Genomic DNA, 23773 nt, shown 5'->3' with positions numbered 1-23773 from the left:
GTGAGAAAACAAAATAGTGAATGTAGAAACATCTTAGCAACATGAAGGGACAGTTTTGCAAACTAAATTTGACTTTTTGTTAGTAACTTCCATATGATTTCAGGCATGTCTCGAAGACATAAAAACCTGGATGACTCTTAACTTTCTGCTCCTGGATGCAGAAAAAACAGAAGTTATAGTCTTTGAACCAGAGTCTTTGAAAAAGAAGCTGATTAGTCACTTCATTTGGATGGGATTAAATTGATATCAGATAATAAAGTGAACAGTCTTGGTGTTATTTTTGATCAGGACCATCATTTAAATCCCATATCAAAAAGGTTTCTAGAATTTCCTTCTTTCATGCGGAATATTGCAAAAATTAGGACTATCCTGTCTAAGGGTGATGCTGAGAAACTAGTCCATGCATATGTTTCTTCAAGGCTGGACTTTTGTAATTCTTTACTATCAGGAAGTCCACAAACTGTAGTTAAAAGCCTTCAGCTGATGCAAAATGCTGCAGCCAGAGTTCCGATAAAAATTAAAAAGACAGATCATATCTCTCCTATCCCAGCTTCTCTTCATTGGCTTCCTGTTAAATCTGGAACAGAATTTAAAATCCTCCTTCTCGCATATAAATCCTTAAATGGCCAAGCTTCATCTTATATCAGAGATATGATTGTTCCTTATGTTCCTAACAGAGCACTTTGCTCTCAATCTGCAGGTTTACTAGTGAGTCCTAGACAGACAGTTGCCTTTTGTATCTCTGCGTCTTCTTGAACCCCAGTCGGCAGATGGCCGCTCACACTTAGCCTGGTTCTGCTGGAGGTTTCTTCCTGTTAAAAGGGAGTTTTTCCTCTCCACTGTCACTACATGCATGCTTGGTGTGAGAGATTCAAGAAGAGTCAATGAGTAGATCCAATCAGCTGGTTTTCCTTAGATAGAAAACTTTGTATCAATTTGACTTTATGATCTGGTTGAATGGTGAAGTGCCTTGAGATGACGTGTTGTGGTTTGGGGCTATATAAATAAACTATATTGAACTAAATTTAAAATTAAGAAATCAAGATGCCAGAGTCTGGAGAGAAGTCATTGATTGTTTGGGATATCATAGCATTTGCTAGCTTGGTCCACTTTGTTTTCTGTAATCAAGGACATTATAAGGGCACTTCATGCGTCGATCTGCTGCAGAACTTGGCATATAGAAATATGTATGAAATATATATTACCACTACAAGAAAAAAATGATTGTTTACATGTTAATATGTATAAGAAAGTAAACAATTATGCAAATTATTATAATTAACAGAGACAATTTGCATGATGTCATCACAAAGCCATTGGAATGACTGTGTGCTTATTTCATGTTGGCTAATAGTGAGCAAGGTTTTATTCAAGTAAAACTTCTACACTTTTTCCCTGCATTTGAAAAGCAATGTTCCAAAACAAAAACTGCTCCTCTCACAGTGATGTAAGTATTTCAGATGTTGGTCCCAGTGAACACCAGCTGGCTGATGAGCTGTTACCCTTCTCTGAACATGACAACACTTCCTTGAAAAGCAGTGACTGCATTTGTTTTTCAGCCTCTGTTGCTGCAGTCCAGCTACAGTCCCCTTTTGCAAGTAAGAAATTCTGATTGGATAAAGAAAAGAATGTGGGGAGGTCTACAGCAGAGATTTCCAGGCTCCAGGAGAGAGGAAAGAGGACTGGCAGTATCTCATAAGTTGGAGAAAAATTCTTTGATTTTTATGTTCTTCCAGGACTTATTCCCAAATCTTATTTCTAGGAATGGCTCATATTATTGTTTTACACAAGTCAGATGCTGTGAGTACTGTGAGGTTTAAACAATTATTATTCATATTCTGCTCATTCTTTCAGTTTTGGAGAAAGCAACAGATTCATTTTTTTTATTTCTTTTAGTTAGGTATGTAGTAAGAAGTTTAGTTTTAGTTTTCTTAGTCAGATGCAGTTAAGGACAAAAAATAGTCAAACTTATGACAGATTAGCTTTAAAGTAATATTTAAGCCTAATTATTTCTTAAGACTCAGAATCCTACATTAAAAGTGACCCAACTTAAGTTTTGATTCGACCTGTGATTTAAAAGTTAGGGTAATATTGGGGCTTATCAGAAATATTTTAAAATACCTATTGGAAACACAAGAAAGCTAACTAACATTTATATAAAAAAAACAGTTTATCTGATTGTTGAGGAGGGCATCCCTTTTTCACAGGAGGCAATTTTAGACAAATGCATTTCTAAATATTTAACTTCTTGGTTTAATATAAGACATTCTAAATCTGACAGGATTTAGATTGCAAAGATTTTATGTCTTTTCAAATTTTCACCAGTTTGACACTTTACACTAGAAACCTGGGATTTTATGTAGTGGACAGACACTATGTTGTGCATGTGGTTCTTTCAATATATTACATAGCACTGTTTAATTCATGACTCAAGCACAAATCCTGAAGGTCACAATGGAAACCCCATAATCATGGTAAAGCATTGGGTTGGCAGCATCATTCACATGGGGATGATTAGGGTTCATGGAAAACTGGATGAGGCTAAAAGCAGGTCGATCCTGCAGGAAAGCCTGCAAGAAAAACAAGAACAAAACTTGGAACTTTGATGGAGGTTAACTTATAAGCAGAAAAACACGGGCGATAAATTTGATTAGAATGGTCTAATTAAATTTCGGATCTAAATGCAATTGAGAATCCAACAGAAGCATAGCCCTATAGATGCTGAGATTAACGCCATTTAGACCCCACCTCTGATGGAGGTGTTGGTGATAAAGATAAAGAGTCAGAATCTGCAGGGGAGGTAAGTCCAGACTAATAAATAGGGCTTCATATTTGTGCAAAGAAAGAAACTTTTAACACGTTTACAGGTCGTATCGGCCAGAAAATGTGTCTGACTTATCTGTTCTGTCATCATATATGTTAAACAGATTTTTTTCACCTTCCTCCTCATAAAGCAGCTGTCAGCAGTCGCTTCTGAGAACAGAGGGAATGAATCTTCCGTTATGCATAAAGAGCAGTTAGAAAGTACATAATTGCACCTGGTGGTTATTGTCTGATAATTAAATATTTTTTTGGCTTTAAAGTCATTAAATCAAGATTTAAAAAAGGTAAAAGGAGCGGATTCATCAATGGGAAATATTCCAGATCTAAAAACAAGACAAGGCCAGATGTGTTGGAGTTATTTTCCCAAGTATCCTTGTTTGGAAAGCAGGTCAAGCCAAGTGAATGTTTTGTCTGGATAATACAATCACTTGAGGATATGATTAGCTCCAAGGCATCTGTCAGCTAATGGGTTAGATTTGACTTTTAGGTTCCAAACCAGCAGATAAAGCCAATATAAATAGTTGTTCAGAAAACCCATGGAGTGGATGTAATGTCCTGCATAGCATATCCTGTCGCACCTCTTCCAGTCCACATGGGTCAGCAGATATAGTTCTTCATCAAATATCAGTCGATTAACTTCTTCTTCTCGTTGCAAAAGACTTTTCAGCATTTTTACAACTCACTGAGAATCTCTTTAATGTGAGCTTATCACACCCTCAAAGATTTAGAAACACAAAATGTTGTTTACTCTTAGCCTTGCCAACATGTAGTAGAGTTATATCATCTGTTTTTAACAGAAGTCAGTTATATTTTGGATGAACATGACCTAAGTAGACATTTATAGGCCTCGAGGGAAGGTTCTGGAGTTTGACTGTATAACAGCAGAAACAACCTACACTGTTACAGGTCAATGATGCATCTGATTTTACTGAGAACCATAAAAAATCAGAACACACTTTTGGGGCTCTGTTCTTTGTTTACTTGATGTAGGGCGACAGTGGCTTCAGATGTCAGAGTTTGCCCATAAATCAAAGGGTTGACGGTTCAGGTCCTGGCTCTCAAGGCCGTTGTGTCTTTAGGCAAGACACTTCACCTGCTTTTTCTACTGATTGTGGTCAGAGGGCCTGGAGATGCCAGTGTATGGCAGCCTTGCTTCGGTCAGTGAGCCCCAGGGCAACTGTGGCTACAATGTATTTTGCTACCATCAGTGTTTGTGTAAATGGGTGAATGACTGAATGTAGTATAAAGCACTTTGGTCAAGTCCTCTGATTTGAAAAAGCGCTATATAAATACAGGCCATTTACCATTTGATCATCTCCATTTTTCAATATGGTCAGTAGATACCTGTTTAGTAGTACCTGTATGATACCTTCGGTTACTTTCCCTTGAGATATGACCATAAGCCTAATGTTTATGGATGAGGCATGTAAAGTTTAGGCTAGAGGATTCAATATTACTTAATTAACTTCCCATTGGGAACTAATTCAAGTGTGTAATCCGGGTATGGATTGTAAGAAAGGTGGCTTCCTGCCCCTTGTGGAGTTTCCTAAGAGTCATTGAAGTGTTTTTTGGCTCAAATTAGATGCAATTGTGGAGGCAAAACAAAGTTTTCCATCCATCTATTTTTTTCCCACCTCTATATTAGCGTCACGGTGGCGTCATCTCCAGCAGTCTATTGGCGAAAGGCAGGGTCCACCCTGGACAGGTCAACTGTTGCAGGACAAGGTGCTTTCTGAATTGCAATTTATGAACTTCTAGGGGAGGGCTGGCTTTGAGGAGTTCACAGGATTCTGGTTAGGCTGGTGGAAGAAAGCTGAGTCTTGTTCAGGGAGAGCTGAGGTAGGCTGATTGGTACTAAACAGAAAAAATGAAGATAATAATAGGATCTTCCAGCATTTGGATCAGAAGCAAACTTCAGGGCCTGGTGACATCTTCCCTGACCATCTTCCCTCCTGTCTCAAATGCTCCACCATCCTCTTGCCTCTCAAGCAATGCCCCATTACAGGGTTAATTGACTTCAGAACTGTTGCTCTGATATCTCTGGTCATGAAATCCTTTAAGCATTTGGTGCTGAAACATTTGAAGTAAATTCCAGGCTGGACCCCCTGCAATTTGCCTACCAGCCAAACAAGTTGGCGGAGGATACAGTCAAAGTACATATCATCCTGCACCACCTCAACAATCCAGAGAAACATAGCAGGATCATATTTGTAAACTTAAGCTTAGGCCTCAGCATCATCAACCCAGCATCCTCCATCAGACGCTTACCAAGATCTCAGGGTTATAATTAATCTGTTGGTCACCAGTTTTGTGATTGATCTTCAGCAATGAATGAGTCTGAGAGCATCTCTCCTTCTCAAACACCAACATCACTGGAGCTCCACAGGTGTGTGTTCCATACATAAACGATTTAGCCTCAGCTGACCTGAGTATGAAGCTCCTGAAGTTTGCAGATGGCACCACAAAACATTGACATAAACAATAAATCTATGTATAGACAAGATATGGACCAACTGGTCCACCGAATGTCTCAGAACTACCTTGAGTTAAACTCACTAGTGACAGTGGGGAGGAGGGCATAATGTAGTCTGTTTTGCATTAATCAACCTAGCTGTGATTTGGCTCATGTACTAAAATAGAATTAGTCCAAACTGCAACAATTAGGTCTATAGAAAGAATCAATAGTGCTTATCCTCCCTCTCTTCAAGACCCATAGTCTTCTAGGGCCAGAAAAGGGCCAACTAACACCTTTAAACCCCAAACATCCTAGTCAGAAGGTGTTAGCCTTTTACCCTAGCACCTGGGAGATGTAGAGTCAAAAAGTCATCTCCATGTCATATATTTGTTCTGCCCAGCAACTAAACCAGGTGAGTTCAATCTTTAATTCAGTGGACTTACTTGGTTCAGTGGCTTCTTCAGTGGTTTCTTATACTAAAAAGTATTATAGGTTTGTAGACACATAAACCTATGCATACTGCTCCCTGACATTGTTTTATCACTTTTAAGTGTTTGTTAATTGGGCTGCTCTGATTTATGATTAAAGTAACAATTACATTTAAATTAAATCAGTTTATTTATATAGCACCAGATCACAACACAAATCACCCAGAAAACCAGTTGATTTTATCCAGTCATTGACTTTAAAGACATGCTCTACTTGGATGAGCTTGCAGCAATGGTTTTTGTTTGTACTTTCATCGTTGATATTTCAGGGCTTTTGTTGTAACACTGCAAGGTGGCGATGGCTTACCTGAATATGATAAATGCAAAGTTATGTATTTGATGTGCAAAGTGGTCAAGTTAGGCATAGTTTTTATATATTCATTAGCTAGATACTGGAAAGGTTTTGGGATGTATCAAATATATATCAATAGGCTTTACAGGTACACATACTCCACCTTGGCTGTGTAAGGGTCTGAGGGAATTATCCAACAATAAGGGGTTTTGATTATCCAGAAGGTTATTCATTAAACTTGGTCAGTATCTGAATATTAAGTTAATTTTATGATATGATGTGCTGCAACAAAAACTTTGTCTTTTACAATGAGACATATAATGTGCCCAAACGAGCATAAAAAATATGCTGGGAGATTAACATTAACGGGAGATGAATGTTGTTATGTGCATTATAATAAGACGCTCGTCCTGCAAGCATAACCTTTGGATTTTTTTTCAGTTCTACATGCTTCATTTTAAAACTGGAGATAGAGTATCTGAAAAGAGACTTGACAGTGGGAAATAATTGACTTTTGAGAGGTGTTCTGTGAGGCAGTGTGTGCCTTACAAAAGCTGGAGGAAATGATGTTCTCTGTGTGTACAAGCAGGGACAATTTGTAACAGAACAATACATGGTTATAAAGAAAGGAAGAGGAGGAGAGAAATTGCATAAGAGGGACTATAATTAATCTACATTGATCAGTTTTAGGTATCATTTGTTGGGGTTTTTGAACTTATTTTAGACTTTTCTTGAAGTGTGGTATTTTATGTATTGAGTGAGCCTCACCTGTCAGTCCTCAAAGGGCAGACTAGTCTCACCTATCTTATGTTTGATTCTATTGTACATCCAATAATCTCCCTGTCCGTCTGCCTATTCTAAAAGACCTTCTTCAGTTCCTACCAGACCATCCTACATTGGTCCCAGGTTAAGAGGAATGTAGGCTTTGGGTGTTCCCAGCGTCTTCTCATGACTTGTCGAGGAAACCACATAAGGGAGATCAGCATAAGGAATTCTAATGTGATGCCCCAATCCCTTCGGCTACATGCCTGTCAGTGTTCTGCACAGATGTGATTCTGACAAACATATAGCCTGCATTCTGGGGATGCAGGAGGTATGCACAATGCATAAAATCTGTTTTTTACGTTTCCCCCATAATGTTATCTTTAACCAGGAAGACAAATTTATTTCAGCTAACCTGTTTTTTAGCCAAGTAAATATTTTGAATTCCACGAGTGTATACAGTGGAAATGCTGCTGGCTCATCACATAGCCCCAATTGTCATCATTTTATCACTCCCTCGACTCGTCAAGCTGAATTGCCATATAGAGAGTTCCCACATGACATCACCCTCCCTCTGTGCCTCCATTGTGAACGTACAATGGAACTGGAAGCAGCTTTGCAATTCACTGATTGCACATGGAAGAACCACAATGGATGAATATTAATGGTTTCAAAGATGTAAAAAAAAAAAAAACACAGTAAAACATTAAAGAGGAGTAATTACATTCTGAATTAGAGGTAGTGAATTTGAGCAAACTTTTCTATTAAGCATGAAGCTTCCAAGATTGTGGTATGGATTTGCTCTCATCACTTTGTTGCTGGTAAAAGAAAACAAAATCAGTTTCAAAAACATACATAGAGCATTAGGAAGGTAAAGCTACATCCAGGTAAATTATGGAAAGTAGAACAAAGCAGCTAGCTATCACAGCTAAATGTACACATTTCTGTCACATGATCATAAAAAACCTTAATGTAATTTGAAATTTACATGAAATCCAATTCTTACAAATGAAGAGACAAACAAATGAAGATCATACAAGCAAATAAGTGTCTTATATGGAAAAATAACACTGTTTACTTACCTAACATTTTGAATTTATACATCTATGGATCTGTGCCAGCAACAGCTGCCGCTCATAAAGCTGTTCCTGGGTAACGCTGTTTACCAGTAAACTATCAACCTAGCGAATTTCCAGAATCACTTATTTGCTGTCTGATCTTGTGAGAGCTGTCCTAAGAAGTCAGCCAACATGAGCCTGTAACTATTTTACTTTGCAAATGTGGTGAGGTATACAAAAGGATCTGGAGAGGATTCGATATCCAGACTCCTGGGGAAACTCCAAACGGATATCCCCTTGGCCAAATAGCCAAGACACATCATGAGTTGGAGGCAAAGTGTCAGGACCCCACGCTGTCTCACAAGCAATAAATGGAGAGACCTATGATTGATTTTAATAATTAAAGAGAGGTGTGAGAATAAAAAGGAAGCAAAAAAAACGAAGATATAACCCAATAACATGTGTTAGACGTGTATATCAAGCATCTCTTTGGGGAAAAAATACACTAACAATATTACAAAAGTAAAGTTAAACACAGAATATCATTTTCAGATACTACTGCAGATTCCGTTCAACTCTTTCCTCATGGAAAACCTTTAGTACTTATTACACCCTTTAGTTGGTATGACAGGTTGACATAGTGATTCATAACCAGACTCAAATGTTTGTGTTGGGAGCTGGAGAAAATCCCATCTTTCTCCAGCAGAGTCCGCCGTGGATCCTCTGAGGGAGCCTCCTGCACAGGTGCAGCTCATCAAGACCATCAGAGGATCCACTACTTAAGCTGCCTTCAGACCTTGCCTCAACGCCGCAGTGTTGTTCCAGTTGGTCAGCGCTAAAGCCTTGCTCCTTGTGAATCTCCATGACTTTGAATCCAGATTGGATTCTAACTTCTCTCTCTGTGTTCCCAGGAAACCCGAGTCTCCTCTGTGAAAGCTCTAGGAGAGCTAACCTGCCGAGCCGACCCTCTGAGCCAAACCCTGAAGACTTTCTGAGAATCCCCAAGCAGCTCAGGACTAGAGCTGGAAAAACCAAACCAAGGTCTGTACGAGCTAGACGTGAGACGCTGAAGCAGCTACGGACTCTGCTGATAAACTCTTCTCCAGAACCAACAGAAACTCCCCCAAGGAGAATAACTCAAGAACCCTCAAGGTACTATCTGAGCTCACTTGAAAACCAAACCCTGCCAGCAGTTCATAACAGCTCTGTCTCTCACGCAGACTCCAGTGAAACCAGGACCCAGGCCCGAACCAGATTCCAGTACATTCTGTGTTTGTGCTTAAATAAACTGTTAAACTTTTACCCTCGTGTCCGCCTTGTGGTGTTCTGCATAACTGGGTCTCCATTTGAGAACCCATCATGACAGAACACTGCGGCCAAACTCAAGGCCCAGCAGAACATCTTCGTCAACTACTAGAAGAGCGGGATGCCCAAATCCACAGACAAGTTCAAACTCTGAGTGAGTTAAATTCACAAATCGATTTCCAAGATCATCTTGTCCGTAATTTTTCTAGTCGATTGAACAATGCTAACGCTACCCCATCTCCACAACCATTTCCGGGTCCAGTTCCCCCTCCGAGGTCACCAGCAGTGACGTCATCAGAGTTCCGCCCTAGTCTACCAGAAAAATTCTCTGGCAAAATGAAGGATTGCAAGGGATTTCTATTTCAGTGTCGTTTGATTTTCATGAACTCCCCTGGTTGTTTTCCCACGGACCACAAGAAAATAACGTTCATTCTTTCTCAGTTAACAGGAAGAGCCTTGGAATGGGCTCAGGCAAGATTTGCCTCTGATGACAGTTTAAATTGCCTTTTCTCTGATTTCATTACTGAATTTACCCAGGTTTTTAACCAGGAAACTGACCAAACTATAGACTCCAGAGCTCTTTTCAGCCTCAAACAGGGAAATTCTTCGGTGGCAGATTTCTCGATTAACTTCCGGGTTAAGGCGGCAGCTTCCGGATGGAACCAAAGCGCCTTAAAAGGAGCCTTTTTCATGGCATTAAATGAACAGATTAAAGATGAACTAGCAACCCTCGACGAACCTGCTTCCCTCGAGGATTTAATTCGCCTCTTCATTAGACTTGATAATAGGATTCGAGCCAGAAACAGTTCTAAGAAGCAGAGTAATTTCTCTCCTGCCCCTCTTAACGTGACTGTGTGTTCTCCCTCTACAGAGCAGATGCCCACTCAGAGGTCTAAACCCCAGTTTCTTCCATTGCCTGTTCAGGCCTCTCATTCGGGAGAAGGGGACTCCGAACCCATGCAGGTGGGACACACTAGGCTCACTCCTGAGGAGAGACAGAGGCGATTCCTAAGTAAACTATGCATCTACTGCGGCGAGAGTGGACATTTTATCGCCTCCTGCCCGGCAAGATCAAAAGCCGGGGCCCGCCAATGGATCTGAGGAGTCTGGCGGGCCAAATTAACACAACAAAATCTCCTCGTTTGTTGCTTCCAGCCACCCTCTTCTGTGATAACCAGAGTCTCTCTTTTTCCGCCTTCATCGACTCACGCTGTGAGTGTAACTTAATAGACTCTAACCTCGTCCAGCAACTTCACATAAAGACCGTTCCCCTCTCTCAGCCTCTCTGTGTGTCAGCCATCGACGGAAAAAGACTCCACCGTGTTACCCACCAAACCCAGCCCCTCGAGCTACTTCTATCAGGTAACCACCGAGAGACAATAACCTTCTTTGTTTTTCTCTCTGCATGTTCCCCGCTGGTCCTCGGTTTTGAGTGGTTGGAGAAGCATAACCCTCACATTAACTGGACTAAACGTCTCCTGGAATCATGGTCCACTACGTGCCACGAAACATGCCTTCGTTCTGCTGCCCCTATGTTGGGGCCTCCTAGTGGTGGGGGGGAGATGGACTCTCCTGACCTTTCTTCAGTTCCCTCTGAGTACCATGACTTAGCCCCTGTCTTCAGTAAGGTCAGTGCTATGTCCCTACCTCCACACAGACCATACGATTGCGCCATTGAACTTTTACCTGGTGCTCCTCTTCCAAGCAGCAGACTGTATAACATTTCCAAGCCTGAAAGAGAAACTATGGAGAAATACATCAACGAATCATTAGCTGCTCGAATTATTCATCCTTCATCCTCTCCGTTGGGTGCAGGTTTCTTCTTCGTGGGCAAGAAGGATGGTTCCCTGAGGCCATGCATTGATTATCGGGGTTTGAACCAGATCACAATTAAAAATAAATACCCATTGCCTCTTCTTGCTTCTGCTTTTGAACCTGTACAGGGTGCTACAGTGTTTACTAAGTTGGACTTAGGAAACGCCTATCATCTTCTGAGGATACGAGAGGGCGATGAATGGAAAACTGCCTTTAAGACTCCTTTGGGCCAATTCGAATATCTGGTAATGCCCTTTGGTTTAACCAACGCTCCTGCCTGTTTCCAGCTCCCTAGTAAACGATGTTCTCAGAGATTTCCTCAACGTGTTTGTTTTTGTGTACATTGATGACATTCTCATTTATTCCAAGGACCTCAATGAACACAAGAGACATGTTCGCCTAGTCTTACAGAGACTACTGGAGAATAAGCTGTTCGTGAAAGCCGAGAAGTGCGAATTCCATCACCCGTCAGTCACCTTTTTGGGGTTTGTGCTCGAGGGCGGCCAGGTAAAACCTTCTGAGGATAAGATCAAAGCTGTTTTAGACTGGCCAGTCCCTGAGAACCGAAAACAGCTGCAGAGGTTTTTAGGATTCGCTAACTTCTATCGTCGATTCATAAGAAACTACAGTCAAACCGCCCTTCCATTAACTTCTCTTACTTCCATCAAACGAACCTTTCAGTGGACCCCCGAGGCTCAAGCAGCATTTGAAAAACTAAAATCCTTGTTTTCCAGAGCTCCTGTTCTAATTCAACCTGATCCAGCTAAACAGTTCATCCTAGAGGTGGATGCTTCTGATTCCGGAGTTGGAGCGGTTCTCTCCCAAAGGCTCGACTCTGATCAAAAGATACACCCCTGTGCTTTCTTCTCCCGTAGGCTTTCTTCAGCTGAACAGAACTATGACGTGGGCGACCGTGAGCTCCTGGCTATTAAGCTGGCGTTGGAAGAATGGAGGCATTGGCTGGAGGGAGCTGAGCATCCAGTTCTCGTGTGGACAGACCACAAGAATCTGGCTCACATCCAGTCAACTAAACAGGCAAATCCTCGCCAATCCAGGTGGTCAATCTTCTTCTCACGTTTCAACCTTATCATTTCCTACAGACCCGGATCCAAGAACGTGAAGCCCGATTCTCTCTCTCGTCTCTACTCCGTCGATCATCCTGAGACACCTGAACCCATCCTCCCAGCTTCATGTACCATAGGAGTGGTCAACTGGGAGATATCGGACCTCATCAATTCTGCCCTAGCCACAGAACCAGACCCAGGTACCGGTCCGCCATATGTCCCATCTTCAGTCAGGTCCCGTCTCATCCAGTGGATGCACGCCGCCAAATTCACCGCTCATCCAGGAGTGAGTAGGACTATAGCTCTCATCTCCAGGCGCTTCTGGTGGCCCAAACTCCACAGAGACGTTAAGGAGTATGTGTTGGCTTGCCCCACCTGTGCCCGCAACAAAGCCTCACACCAACCTCCTTCTGGCCTGCTTCAACCACTTCCTGTTCCCTCGCGTCCATGGTCTCATATAGCTATAGATTTTGTCACCGGCCTCCCTGTCTCCCGAGGTATGTCCACTATTTTAACCATTGTTGATCGTTTCTCGAAGTCCTGCCATCTGGTTCCCCTCAGGAAACTTCCCACGGCCTTCCAGACAGCCCAGCTGTTAATAAAACATGTTTTCCGACTTCATGGCATTCCCCAGGAGATTCTTTCGGACAGAGGTCCACAATTCATCTCGCAGGTATGGAAGGCTTTCTGTTCTGCTCTCGGCTGCAAACCATCTCTCACTTCAGGTTACCATCCTCAATCAAACGGCCAGACAGAACGCATGAACCAGCAACTGGAATCCACCCTCCGCTGTCTCACTTCCAACAACCCCGTGGATTGGAGTCAATATCTCCCGTGGATAGAATATGCCCACAACTCTCTCCGTTCTGCATCCACTGGACAGTCCCCGTTCCAGGTCAGTCTCGGATACCAACCACCTCTTTTCCCTGCAGATGAGAGAGAGATATCGGTGCTGTCCGTTAACCATCACATCCGTCGCTGCCAGAGGATTTGGAGGGAGACAATCGCCACACTCAACCAATCAACCGAGTCAGTCAAGCGTTTCGCTGACGCTAGGAGACGCCCCGCCCCTGAGTATTCTGTGGGCCAAGAAGTTTGGCTCTCCACTCGAGACATCCCCCTCAAGGGGATGTCTCGAAAACTCTCCCCGAGATTCATTGGGCCTTTCAAGGTTTCTCGCATCATCAACCCCTCCTCTGTTCGTCTGCAACTTCCCCAGTCCCTCCGTATCCATCCCACTTTCCATGTTTCCCAGATCAAACCTGTTTCCTCAAGCCCCCTGTGCCCACCGTCCGACTCCCCACCACCCGCCCTGGAGGTCGATGGCCATCCGGCCTTCACGGTGCGCCGCATCGTGGACTCCCGTCGACGAGGTCGCGGATGGCAGTACCTCGTCGACTGGGAGGGCTACGGACCTGAAGATCGTCAGTGGGTCCCTGGCTCGTACATCCTCAACCCTGCACTCATAGAGGAGTACGAGCGTTCCTGTCCTTCCACTTCCTCCGGACCGCCAAGGGGCGGTCGTTGAGGGGGGGGTACTGTTGGGAGCTGGAGAAAATCCCATCTTTCTCCAGCAGAGTCCGCCGTGGATCCTCTGAGGGAGCCTCCTGCACAGGTGCAGCTCATCAAGACCATCAGAGGATCCACTACTTAAGCTGCCTTCAGACCTTGCCTCAACGCCGCAGTGTTGTTCCAGTTGGTCAGCGCTAAAGCCTTGCTCCTTGTGAATCTCCATGACTTTGAATCCAGATTGGATTCTAACTTCTCTCTCTGTGTTCCCAGGAAACCCGAGTCTCCTCTGTGAAAGCTCTAGGAGAGCTAACCTGCCGAGCCGACCCTCTGAGCCAAACCCTGAAGACTTTCTGAGAATCCCCAAGCAGCTCAGGACTAGAGCTGGAAAAACCAAACCAAGGTCTGTACGAGCTAGACGTGAGACGCTGAAGCAGCTACGGACTCTGCTGATAAACTCTTCTCCAGAACCAACAGAAACTCCCCCAAGGAGAATAACTCAAGAACCCTCAAGGTACTATCTGAGCTCACTTGAAAACCAAACCCTGCCAGCAGTTCATAACAGCTCTGTCTCTCACGCAGACTCCAGTGAAACCAGGACCCAGGCCCGAACCAGATTCCAGTACATTCTGTGTTTGTGCTTAAATAAACTGTTAAACTTTTACCCTCGTGTCCGCCTTGTGGTGTTCTGCATAACTGGGTCTCCATTTGAGAACCCATCATGACAGTTTGGCTGATTTTCTAAACCTATTATTGATGGAAATATGAAATATTTAATATGAAAACGTTAGTGATCATCTTAGATCTATCTGCAGAAACCACCTATTTTTAAATCCTAACATTGATTTTTAAGAGATCAACTTAGGGGACCCATTACCCCGTTGGTATCTTTTAACCTGAATACATTTTATCGATGTCCTCTTTTAAGATAAAATTCATTTAAAGATGACAGTACATTTTTTTATTGATTTTCTTGATGAGCTCTTGCTCTTATCTTGTTCAGAGTCTTAAAATCTGTTAGGTTGGTTAGAGGACAGGTGCATTTAGAAAAGGTGGTATGGTCGTCACTTGTTCAGCATTGTGAGAGGAGCAGGCATGCATCTTCATCTTTAGAATTTAGAGGCTGTTGTTTCCAATCATTGAAGATGACCAGGGTCCACCTGATGGAAACAGCAGGTGGACAGGCCCTAGCCAGGTTCCTGTGAAATCCCCACAGTCCAAAGTACTTTTAAAGCAAATGATTATTGAAAACTTTAACAACCTAACAACGTGAACAGGAAGGGATACCTTGGTGTGGGGTGTAGCTCTTTATTTAACCATTCCTGGGTTCTATTTTTCAAACAGTTCACCAGATTTCAGAGCATGGAGCTCGGCCTGATCAAACCTTTCAAAATCTTGTTCGTGAAAAAACATTAAAAGTGTTTTACTTATTGAAATACAAACAGCAATGCAAGCCTGCCAACATATATTACAGTTTCATATACAAATATATAAATGTACAATCAATAAATACAGTACAAAGCTTTCTTCTTGAGATGTTTGGTGGACAACATATTGGCCAGTCCATCAAATATTTTAAAGGCTTGGTTGGTGTTTTATTTCAAGATCAATTTCTGGTCAGCAGTATGAGGTGGAGCAAAATATCTGGAGGGGTTCACAAAATACCAGATTTAAAGAATGCAAATCCCTAATGGAGAGCAGTCTGAGCAATCTTGAGATCAATCTAAGAAAAACAAGACTTCAAGAGATTAGGTGTGAACAGGTGGCTCATGTTAAAAAACGAAGGATTGCCGATGCTGATTACAGTATTTACAAGGAATGCTGTGATTGACTTCAGTAGATAGCAAATGTTTCTTTGGTCCCTGTCGTTTGTTGGTATATAGTGGTTAAAAAAACACAAACTGGGCACAAAACTATTGATTAAACTAAAGCAAACACAGAAATGTGCCATGATCATGCCTATCACTATGAATCATTTACGTGTTATCAATAATCCAAGTTCACATAGGCAAAGGAAACATATCATTTCAGGGTTCTGAAATACAACACAGTCGTTAAAGCAGTACATACAGAATACATGAGCATAAACAATGATTACAATTCAGCCAAAGCTACGTAAAGTGGAGAGTTGTTCAAAGAAATTTCAATCATCATAAAGGAAGCCAGTAACATATTTGCAGCTGCAGAACTTGAAAAGAGACCCAGGAAGTCAGGAGAACACTGATTACATAAACCGTGAATGAGGTTGGGTTGGTTTCATTGGAAGCTCAGGAGGGGGGAGATAGGAAGAAAGGAGCATTCATTAAGCGTCCAGGTTTCTGCAAAGGATTCCCCAGTGTTTCTGTGTGCTGTCCATCTTTGGCTACGCAACTAGAGATGGATGATTCAATTCACCTGGTGGGTAAATTCTTAAAGTTTCTTCAAGCTTCGTTCTGGTTGAACAGACTACCCTGTGTCTTGAGTCTGTGCATCCTGTTGATAAAAAAAAAATATTAAATCAGACACAATACTAACACTGGTTTATTAGGACTCGATCTACTGAGAGATCAATGAAAGTAACTACCTTCTTTCTTTACGGCTCAGATTGTCTTCTTTCGACTTGACAAAGACTGCATTTTCCCCTCCCCTGACGAGGTAAGCAAACTCTCCTTCCTTCGCATTGAAGATAACCCTGTTATCACACAGAAAAAAAAAGATTTTAAGTCATCAGGCTTTCATGTTAGCAAGACTTTGTGTTGTAATTCAATGACCGAACACTCACTTGGACTGAGTCTCCCCACACTTGATGCGGAGCTTTCGGAGGTGAAACTTGCTGCTGCCCCAAAAGTCAGACCAGCTGAAGAATGCGTCCTTCTCCCATCGGATCTTGACAATCATCAGGTCACCAATGTCCACATCGGTGGTGATCAGGAAGGACAAGGTGGTGTTACCATCCAGGGTGGGGCTAAAGGGTCAATGGAGGTTTAAAATGTTTAGTTTGCTACATTATATTGCTGTTATTGGTCATAAAGATGCACTAAGAAATTAGCTGCTGATCAAATAAGCAATAATGCCTAAAAGATAACAGCTTTCCAATAATAAAGGGAAGCTCTGTGTTTTTTGGGATGAGCTGAGCTAAACAATCTTTGATGTTAAAGTTTTGACTGAGGTAAAAACACTTAAAGGTTTTGGAGATCTCACAATAATGGTAAAGATATACCTTCACTAAAGGGAAATAAAAGGCACTGCTAATTGCAGGATAATCCTAACAACCGTTCCAATACAAGTTCATGAAGACAACTTGAACCTCTGTAATCCTTTGTTTTAAAACATTTGTGAAATCCTTTTTACTCCGGAGCTAATAACCTACTCTCTAAAGCACACAGTAGCCTATGACATTCCCTCCGGTCCTGGTGTAAATTATTAGAAATTAACCACAGAAATACATATAAAGTTCCAACAGATGAACAAATGATTTGGCTACACAGATTAATAACAGTATATCAGCTTTTTTTCCCTCTAAAAATAAATTTGCCAAAGCTTTTTTTATTTTGTATGGACATGGAGAAAAATATTATTATACTATAATATTTTGGGTTTTTTCCAAGCCAAAAATAAACATTAGCAAGCAATAATCTGCTCTTTTAAATTAATGAACGTGATGTGTTCATTTGTTTTGCTTTTAATTCTGGTTTTAATAATACATCAGATTTTAATGTATGTTTAGATTTTTAGTGAAACAATAAAAATGCTTTGTAACTCGTTGTTGTTTTCGAGATTTTTTTAAGTAGTATTTTTAGGTTGCACATTTTATTGTAGGAACAGTAAAGCTTTCATTTTATAAAAAGAAAGACGGAGGAAATATTATTCGCTGTTCTTGAAACAAATTGGCTACAATACAAAACAGCAGTTAAAACCCTAAATATGACCTCAAATCCTCGAGTCAGACCATATATATGCTGACAACCTTCATTTCTGTTAAGCTGAAACTTTTTGAGACTGTGTTTCATGAATTGGGGGGTCTCACATACGTACAGGACAATAGGGATGTCCTCCTTCTCTCCGTGGGTTCCATACAGTGAAATCTTCATTGGCTGCTCAGTGAAGCTCTGTTTGTCTTTGCTGAAGAGGTGCGCCTTTACTTGGTAATGGAAAACTGCAAGATGGGGAGAAGATTCACTGTCAGTGAATTGTCAGAAAATCCCTTAGGCTTTATTCAGTTTAATTGGAACTTTAAACATAACTAACATATTCTTGGTTGGTAGATTATCAAATAAATTTAAAATGTTCAAACTTCCTACTTATCTTTAAAATAAATTAAAATTTAGGTATATTACCCATTTATGACAGCGTTGATAACGATTGATGATAGCATACATTGTTAGGGAACAGTCTTAATGGAAATAAGAGTTTCCCAAAGGTTGCTAGGTCCGCACTAAATATGTTATAGCTGGTACTGGGGGAATGCTGATGCTATCTTGGCTGTGTACGTAATACAAGGGATTTGCTGCACATTTACAACAATGGGCTTCAAGGGGTTAATGAAGACATGTACATGATTTAATTCCCAGTAATGCACTAAAGTACATAACTCCAGGTAGATTTTTCTACTTTTCTAAATGTTAAATGCATTTCCCTTCTTGCTTTTTAGGTAATTTCCCTCTCCACACAAAAAAGAGCCATGTTTTGTTTGTTTCACATCATTTCTGTTGGTATTTACCTTTGTAAGGCATCATATCACGGGTTTTGAGGTACATGGTGGCACTGCGGGCTGTGCGGACCTTGTTGATGTTGTAGCCAAGCTTATTGCAGCGGTTCTTTCTGCAGCTGAGGCACATCCCCTTGTTAAAGGTGTCCTTGGAGTTGCAGCGGTAGGCCATGCTCTGCTGCTGAGTGTTCAGCAGCGAGTCAATGAACAAGTGGATGGAGCGCTCATGGGAGCATTTGACAAGCTGATCCATATCTGCAAACAAAATTACAAAGAAAGCCTGAGTTTGTTTTCTCCTTTTTCATTCACATATTGTTACAGAAACCTAGAAGGCCTCCACAGCTAGGTTCTACTTTTGTAAAGCATCAACCAGCAGACTACAAAGAAAAACGGTTGTCTCTGTGGCACTATCTTTGCAAGTCTGTTCACTATGCAATATATTTTTTAAACTTAAAAAGATGTGCAGTCAGGTATATTTTTACCCATTAGAAATATGGTTTTAACAAGAAATCTCAACAGAGGGTTTGAGTTTCATACTTTGGAGACCCTTGATTCCTTCTGATGCAATCCCCAGTAAGGTGTTCTGGATGTCGCAACCCGGCTGGAAGGTTCCTCCATTAGGGTAGATGTCAATATGACCCACAGGTCTCTGGATGCCAATACTGCGGTCTGGAGAGCCCCTTGTATTGGTGTGCAGGACGTCCACAAACTGGGCATCACCTCGGGACAAAGTGCTCTGTTCATCTGCATTCTCGAAGGTTGGACCAGCGGGATCCAGACCTGGAAAGGGAGCAAAAAACTATTTATTATGAATATAATAGGAGATAAAATCCTAGAGCTGGTTCACTTATGTCACAAAGTATTAATCAAAGCTTGGAAGTTCGTGCCAAGTCTGGCCTCTTCCCGCCTTGAACAAGTAGGAAAAAAAGTATATAATGAAAAGACTGAAGGTGCTTAATGGCCCCCTGCCCTAAGATTCAGTAAATACGCCATTATTTGGAGCAGGTCAGGGAGATTTCAAAGGTGGATCAACTTCATAGAGGCAAATGGGAGCTTTAAATCTGACACAAATTGGCTGTATCCACACATAAAATGGAGGCCTGGAATGTAGGGGCTGACAGATTAGGTTTCCTTTGTGTAATGTGCAAAGAACAGCAATAATACATTCCACTATGGTATGTAGACCTAATCTTATGGTGTGAATTTAATACCAAGCAGTATTTGTAAAAGTTTACTGCTGAAATTTATTGGAATTTTCAAATGAAGATAACAATTACTAGGTTTCTACTTGTCAAAGTTCTGTAAATGTTCAAATCTTCTCCCCCCTTTAGCAATATTTCTTATATAAATAAAAGAAATTCCATATTGGTCACAAACTATTCCTAGGGACCTTTCTATGGATGGATGGATGGATGGATGGATGGATGGATGGATGGATGGATGGATGGATGGATGGATGGATGGATGGATGGATGGATGGATGGATGGATGGATGGATGGATGGATGGATGGATGGATGGATGGATGGATGGATGGATGGATGGATGGATGGAGAACCTGATAATGTTTGAACATTAGTCACCTGTGATCCTGCTGATCTTGTGGTCAGTGAGGTCTCCAGCAATGCCAGCTACATGCGCTCCCAGGCTGTATCCCAGCAGATGAATCCTCTCCCAGGGCAGCTGCAGCTCTTTCTGTGAGGCAAGAAACAGGTGAGATGTGAACAAAGAGCTTATGAGCTCCTCAGTATGATTTAAGCGGAAGGCTGCAGAAATGCAGGCTGTACTTGGCAAAGCTCTGAAGCATTTTGCCCCAGGAAGAATCTGGGATAGAGGCCAAAGTAAGGATTTGGTGCAATTACATGCTATGCAAATTCTAGGCAGCTTTTGAAGTTTGTAGTTATTTAAATAAAGGAGAAACATTAAGCCGTTGCAATGTTTGTGCTCTGTTAACACTGAGCTTCTCAATGAGAGCTGCACACATGCCTATAAAAAGTGTTTATAGCCTTTAAAAATCTAAACTGTGGACAAGCATAACCACATGGTCTCCTTGTGGACAAAGAATTACAACATACATACCATATTTTAGTCAATGATTTATGCTCTCAACCAACATATTTACATGTTGTATTTACAGCAGGCTAGAGCTCGTGCATATAGCGTGATCCAACTGCTCACCTGAAGCCATGTGACGAATTTGGCCACATCACGGCCAACCAGCTTGGTGGAGGCTGCAGAGGTTGGGTAGTGCTGGCTGGCACGTGTCAGCCAGTCCACCACAATTACATTGGCAGTTGGCACACGGTCATACAAGGCAGACACCAGCTTGGGCACCCAGCTCTCAAACATTCCTGTTACCTGCAGGGACAAGAATAAAAACAAAAGGTGAAATAGAGGCCTATGTAAATGAAAAGAACACACCCTCAACGCATGAGCAAATAGTCATGTTGTTATTGGTAAAACCATTTAAAGTTCTATTTGTGGAGCCAAACTTAAAAATTGCATCCATCAATTTCTCAACATTAGTTTAATAAATTGACTGATCTAGGTTTCATTCAGCTTTAAGTAAAATGATTGCAATGTATAAGTGTCAGCATGATCTTAATGTTTCAATTTAAATCTAAAAAGGCAATTTATTAAGCTCTAACATAGCATATTATAGTTATAATATTGTTATCACACTTCTGTATGCAAAACACTCAGTGTTTGACAGAGAAGCGTTTGTCTTTCCACTCCTTAAATACACCACAGATATAATAATCGGGTGTCAGCTGCTTAATTTGTAAAGATATCTACTCCAGTAGCCATGCTGAAATCAACCAGCAAATAGATACACTAACTTCAGCTTCCAGTGCTCCCTAACCTGCTATGGCTGCCGGAGTTTTCGGAGACTTTAAACACTTCAAAAGTTGTCCTACAGGAAGCTGACGGCAAAAGGTTAATAAAGTGACTTATGTCAAACACATTTTTGGGGTATTTTCACAGAAGCTTAACTTTTGCAGCATTTCAGCTTCCTATGTGGGTTACGATCCACACATGGTCAGGTCAGTGTCTGAGGTCAGCTGCCATATGGCGTGATTCATTCAGCTCTGCCTCTATTCTGTTGTTGGAGACTGGCCAAGGTATCATCAGGTTCAAATTGTGCAGCATGACTGCTTTTAAATCACATTAGGAGCATAAATGCATGTGTCTTTTCTGCCATTTTTGCCCGCATTTCATGTTTTTACAACCCTATATTTAGTTGTTTTTTTTTTCTGGTATTTTTGATGCAATTTTGTGTTTTACTGCTACTTATATCTTAAGCTTTGTATGCAAACAAAAAAGTGCTTTTATTGTTACTAACCGTCCAGCCGTGTATCACAATGAAGGTCTGGCTTTCTGCATTGAATTCACACTCAGTGATTGTTTCTGGTCTGCCGGCCACCATGTAGCACATATCATCATCTGGGAGCTCGGCGGTGCGCAGGGAAAACTTGGACAAGATGTCAGTGTAATCCATCATCCATTCAGTGGTGGTTGGCACAGGCGCATCGGTGGCTGTGATGTTTCCTGCTGCAACACAAACGCAAACAGAGAGCGCAGCGGGTCATTTGGTTGAACCGTTCTCTCAAGTTGGATTATTGAACTTTAAATCATTCACAGGGATCTTGGAGCGGTTCCAAATCTGATTTACTTGGTTGTTATCACAGAAATTATGTGCGCTTACGCTTATTGTCAACATCACATTTTTTACGCATAAGTGGCATTTCATCTTTGCGCTCAGGTTCATAAGGCATGGTAGTGTCGCCCCCTTTAGTCTTTACCTTTCACGAGGACGTGTATATAAAGTGATTCTAACAGAAAATCATAATTGTGTTAAAATTTTATTAAAAAACAGAATTTTAAAGAGTCAGTGGTAAAAGTTCAAATAAAAAAGGCTGATCCAACAGAAGTTCATTATGCAAACAGATCCTTAAATTGGGTTAAAAGTGTGTGGTTTTCCTTTATCTAAATTAACCATATCCCATAAATATATCCTTTTTTAAATTTTTATTAAACCCAAACAAAGTTTTCTCCCTCTGCTTATCTATCCTGAGACACAAAAGTATGTGCCGGCTGTTTTTCTTCATGCACACATGGAGCTGAGCGCAGTGAAACGGTGCGCAGACCTGCGCTCTTTTTAAAAAGGGGTTATTACCGGCCAAAAGCGGGGGAAAGCATGTAGTAATTAACTCGCTATCCACAAATTCAACCTTTAGATCTGCATTTCTTCTATTTTCATCCAAAAATATACATCATATTCAAACTAAAGGGGCTCTTACCAAAGACAGTTGAGTTGCTGGTGGTTTCAAGATCTGAAGAAAAAGTTGCAAGGATGTTTCCCAAAGTTATCCAAATGGTTAAAAAGCAAATCGTTTCTTTTCCCATCTTAATACCGAGTTGGGTCGTTTTATAATCTTGTTGTCCTGGTTTTAATGTTATTTTTGGGTTGGTCGAATAGTTGTAGAGCCACTTAAACCCAAAGCACCGGTGACAAAGTGGTGTGCTGTTTGTGGTTTAAGGGTGAAGTTGCTTATGGTCTCCGGCGGTTGGTGTAGCAGGTCATCTTAATGGGTGGCTTATTTGAATACTCAACCGTGATTGGATCTAGATTAAGGGGCGGGGACTAAACTTTGTCCCAGCTCTGGAAAAAAAAAAAAAAACCTAAGAGGTTGGTCATGCTGCTGTGAGGAAAGCGGGGCCCCTGGCTCCACAACAGAAGGTTTCAGTTACAGACTGTCATTAGTGTCACCTCCTAACTCACAGTGTGTCTGATATTTGCCATTGCATGAGTTTCCTATGATCTGGTACCAAAATCTATTTTGAAATAGGTATTCCTAGAATATAGTATGGTTTTGCAAGACAACAAAATAAAGAATCTTATAAGCAAGAAAGGGGTAGAAAACATTATAGCAAGATACATCTTTTTATGATACTTGAAGGAGACATTTCCCTTTTTAGGGCTGCGTGATGGACAGTTATGCTTTACAGCAAAAAGACCTTGGGTTTAAAAACTGGCCTGGGTCTTTCTGTGAGGTTTGCATACTTTATTTTTTCCCAAATCTCTAGTGTCAGCCACAGACATGACTGTTCTCTGGTCTCTCAAAGTCAGCCTCAGTATGTGTATCTGTGTTTTTTCCCTGTGATGGACTAGTGACCTGTCCAACGTCTACCCCCCACAATGACTGCTGGAGATAGGCACCCAAGACCCTGCACAGATAAGTGAGTTTAGACAAGGCATGGATTTTCTTTTTATATAAAATTATCTAACTTGCACAAATGTATACAAAAGACAGTTAAATACCTATTAAAGAATATAAACAGTTTTGTTTCAAATGCTTGGAAAGAAATCGTGATAACTCTTGATCTTTTTTACATTTTGTCATTTTTCAAACAAAAGTGTGAATGTAAATTATTTGGAGTTTATGTGAAACACCAGCAAAACATAGTTTAAGGGAAAGGATGCAGTTCTATGTAGTTTTTTTTTTCATCCATCC

At 41.3% G+C, this 23773-nt stretch overlaps 1 protein-coding gene across 2 annotated transcripts; it reads right to left on the bottom strand.

Annotated features, from left to right (window-relative positions):
* Positions 1-14863: 14863 nt before the first annotated feature.
* On the bottom strand, positions 14864-22830 carry lpl (lipoprotein lipase). 2 transcript variants are annotated; one of them, XM_038281076.1, is made up of 10 exons: positions 22559-22830; positions 21601-21809; positions 20436-20615; positions 19841-19952; positions 18796-19038; positions 18271-18513; positions 17586-17706; positions 16333-16515; positions 16135-16242; positions 14864-16043 (listed from the first exon to the last, which is right to left on the bottom strand). In XM_038281076.1, the coding sequence occupies exons 1-10, from the start codon at positions 22662-22664 to the stop codon at positions 15992-15994; spliced, it is 1557 nt and encodes a 518-aa protein (XP_038137004.1). In that variant the 5' UTR covers positions 22665-22830; the 3' UTR covers positions 14864-15991. The 2 variants fall into 2 exon arrangements, with proteins under 2 accessions (XP_038137004.1, XP_038137005.1); XM_038281077.1 differs by having other exon boundaries at positions 21601-21806.
* Positions 22831-23773: the final 943 nt, after the last annotated feature.

Source organism: Cyprinodon tularosa, unplaced genomic scaffold (assembly GCF_016077235.1).
Source record: "Cyprinodon tularosa strain WSP-4 unplaced genomic scaffold, ASM1607723v1 ctg167, whole genome shotgun sequence".
NCBI classification, from domain to species: domain Eukaryota; kingdom Metazoa; phylum Chordata; class Actinopteri; order Cyprinodontiformes; family Cyprinodontidae; genus Cyprinodon; species Cyprinodon tularosa.
The sequence above is the reverse complement of the archived record's forward strand: the minus strand, read 5'-3'. Positions and strand labels throughout refer to the sequence as shown.

What these genes read in the sequence shown, in the direction of transcription:
- lpl (XM_038281076.1), bottom strand. Translation starts at nt 22,664, where the DNA reads ATGGGAAAAGAAACGATTTGCTTTTTAACCATTTGGATAACTTTGGGA. An exon ending in CAAGATCAGCAGGATCACAG is followed by an intron (nt 19,039 to 19,840) that starts GTGACTAATGTT and finishes CTCCCTTTCCAG; the next exon opens with GTCTGGATCCCGCTGGTCCA. An exon ending in CTGAGCCGTAAAGAAAGAAG is followed by an intron (nt 16,044 to 16,134) that starts GTAGTTACTTTC and finishes TTTTATCAACAG; the next exon opens with GATGCACAGACTCAAGACAC.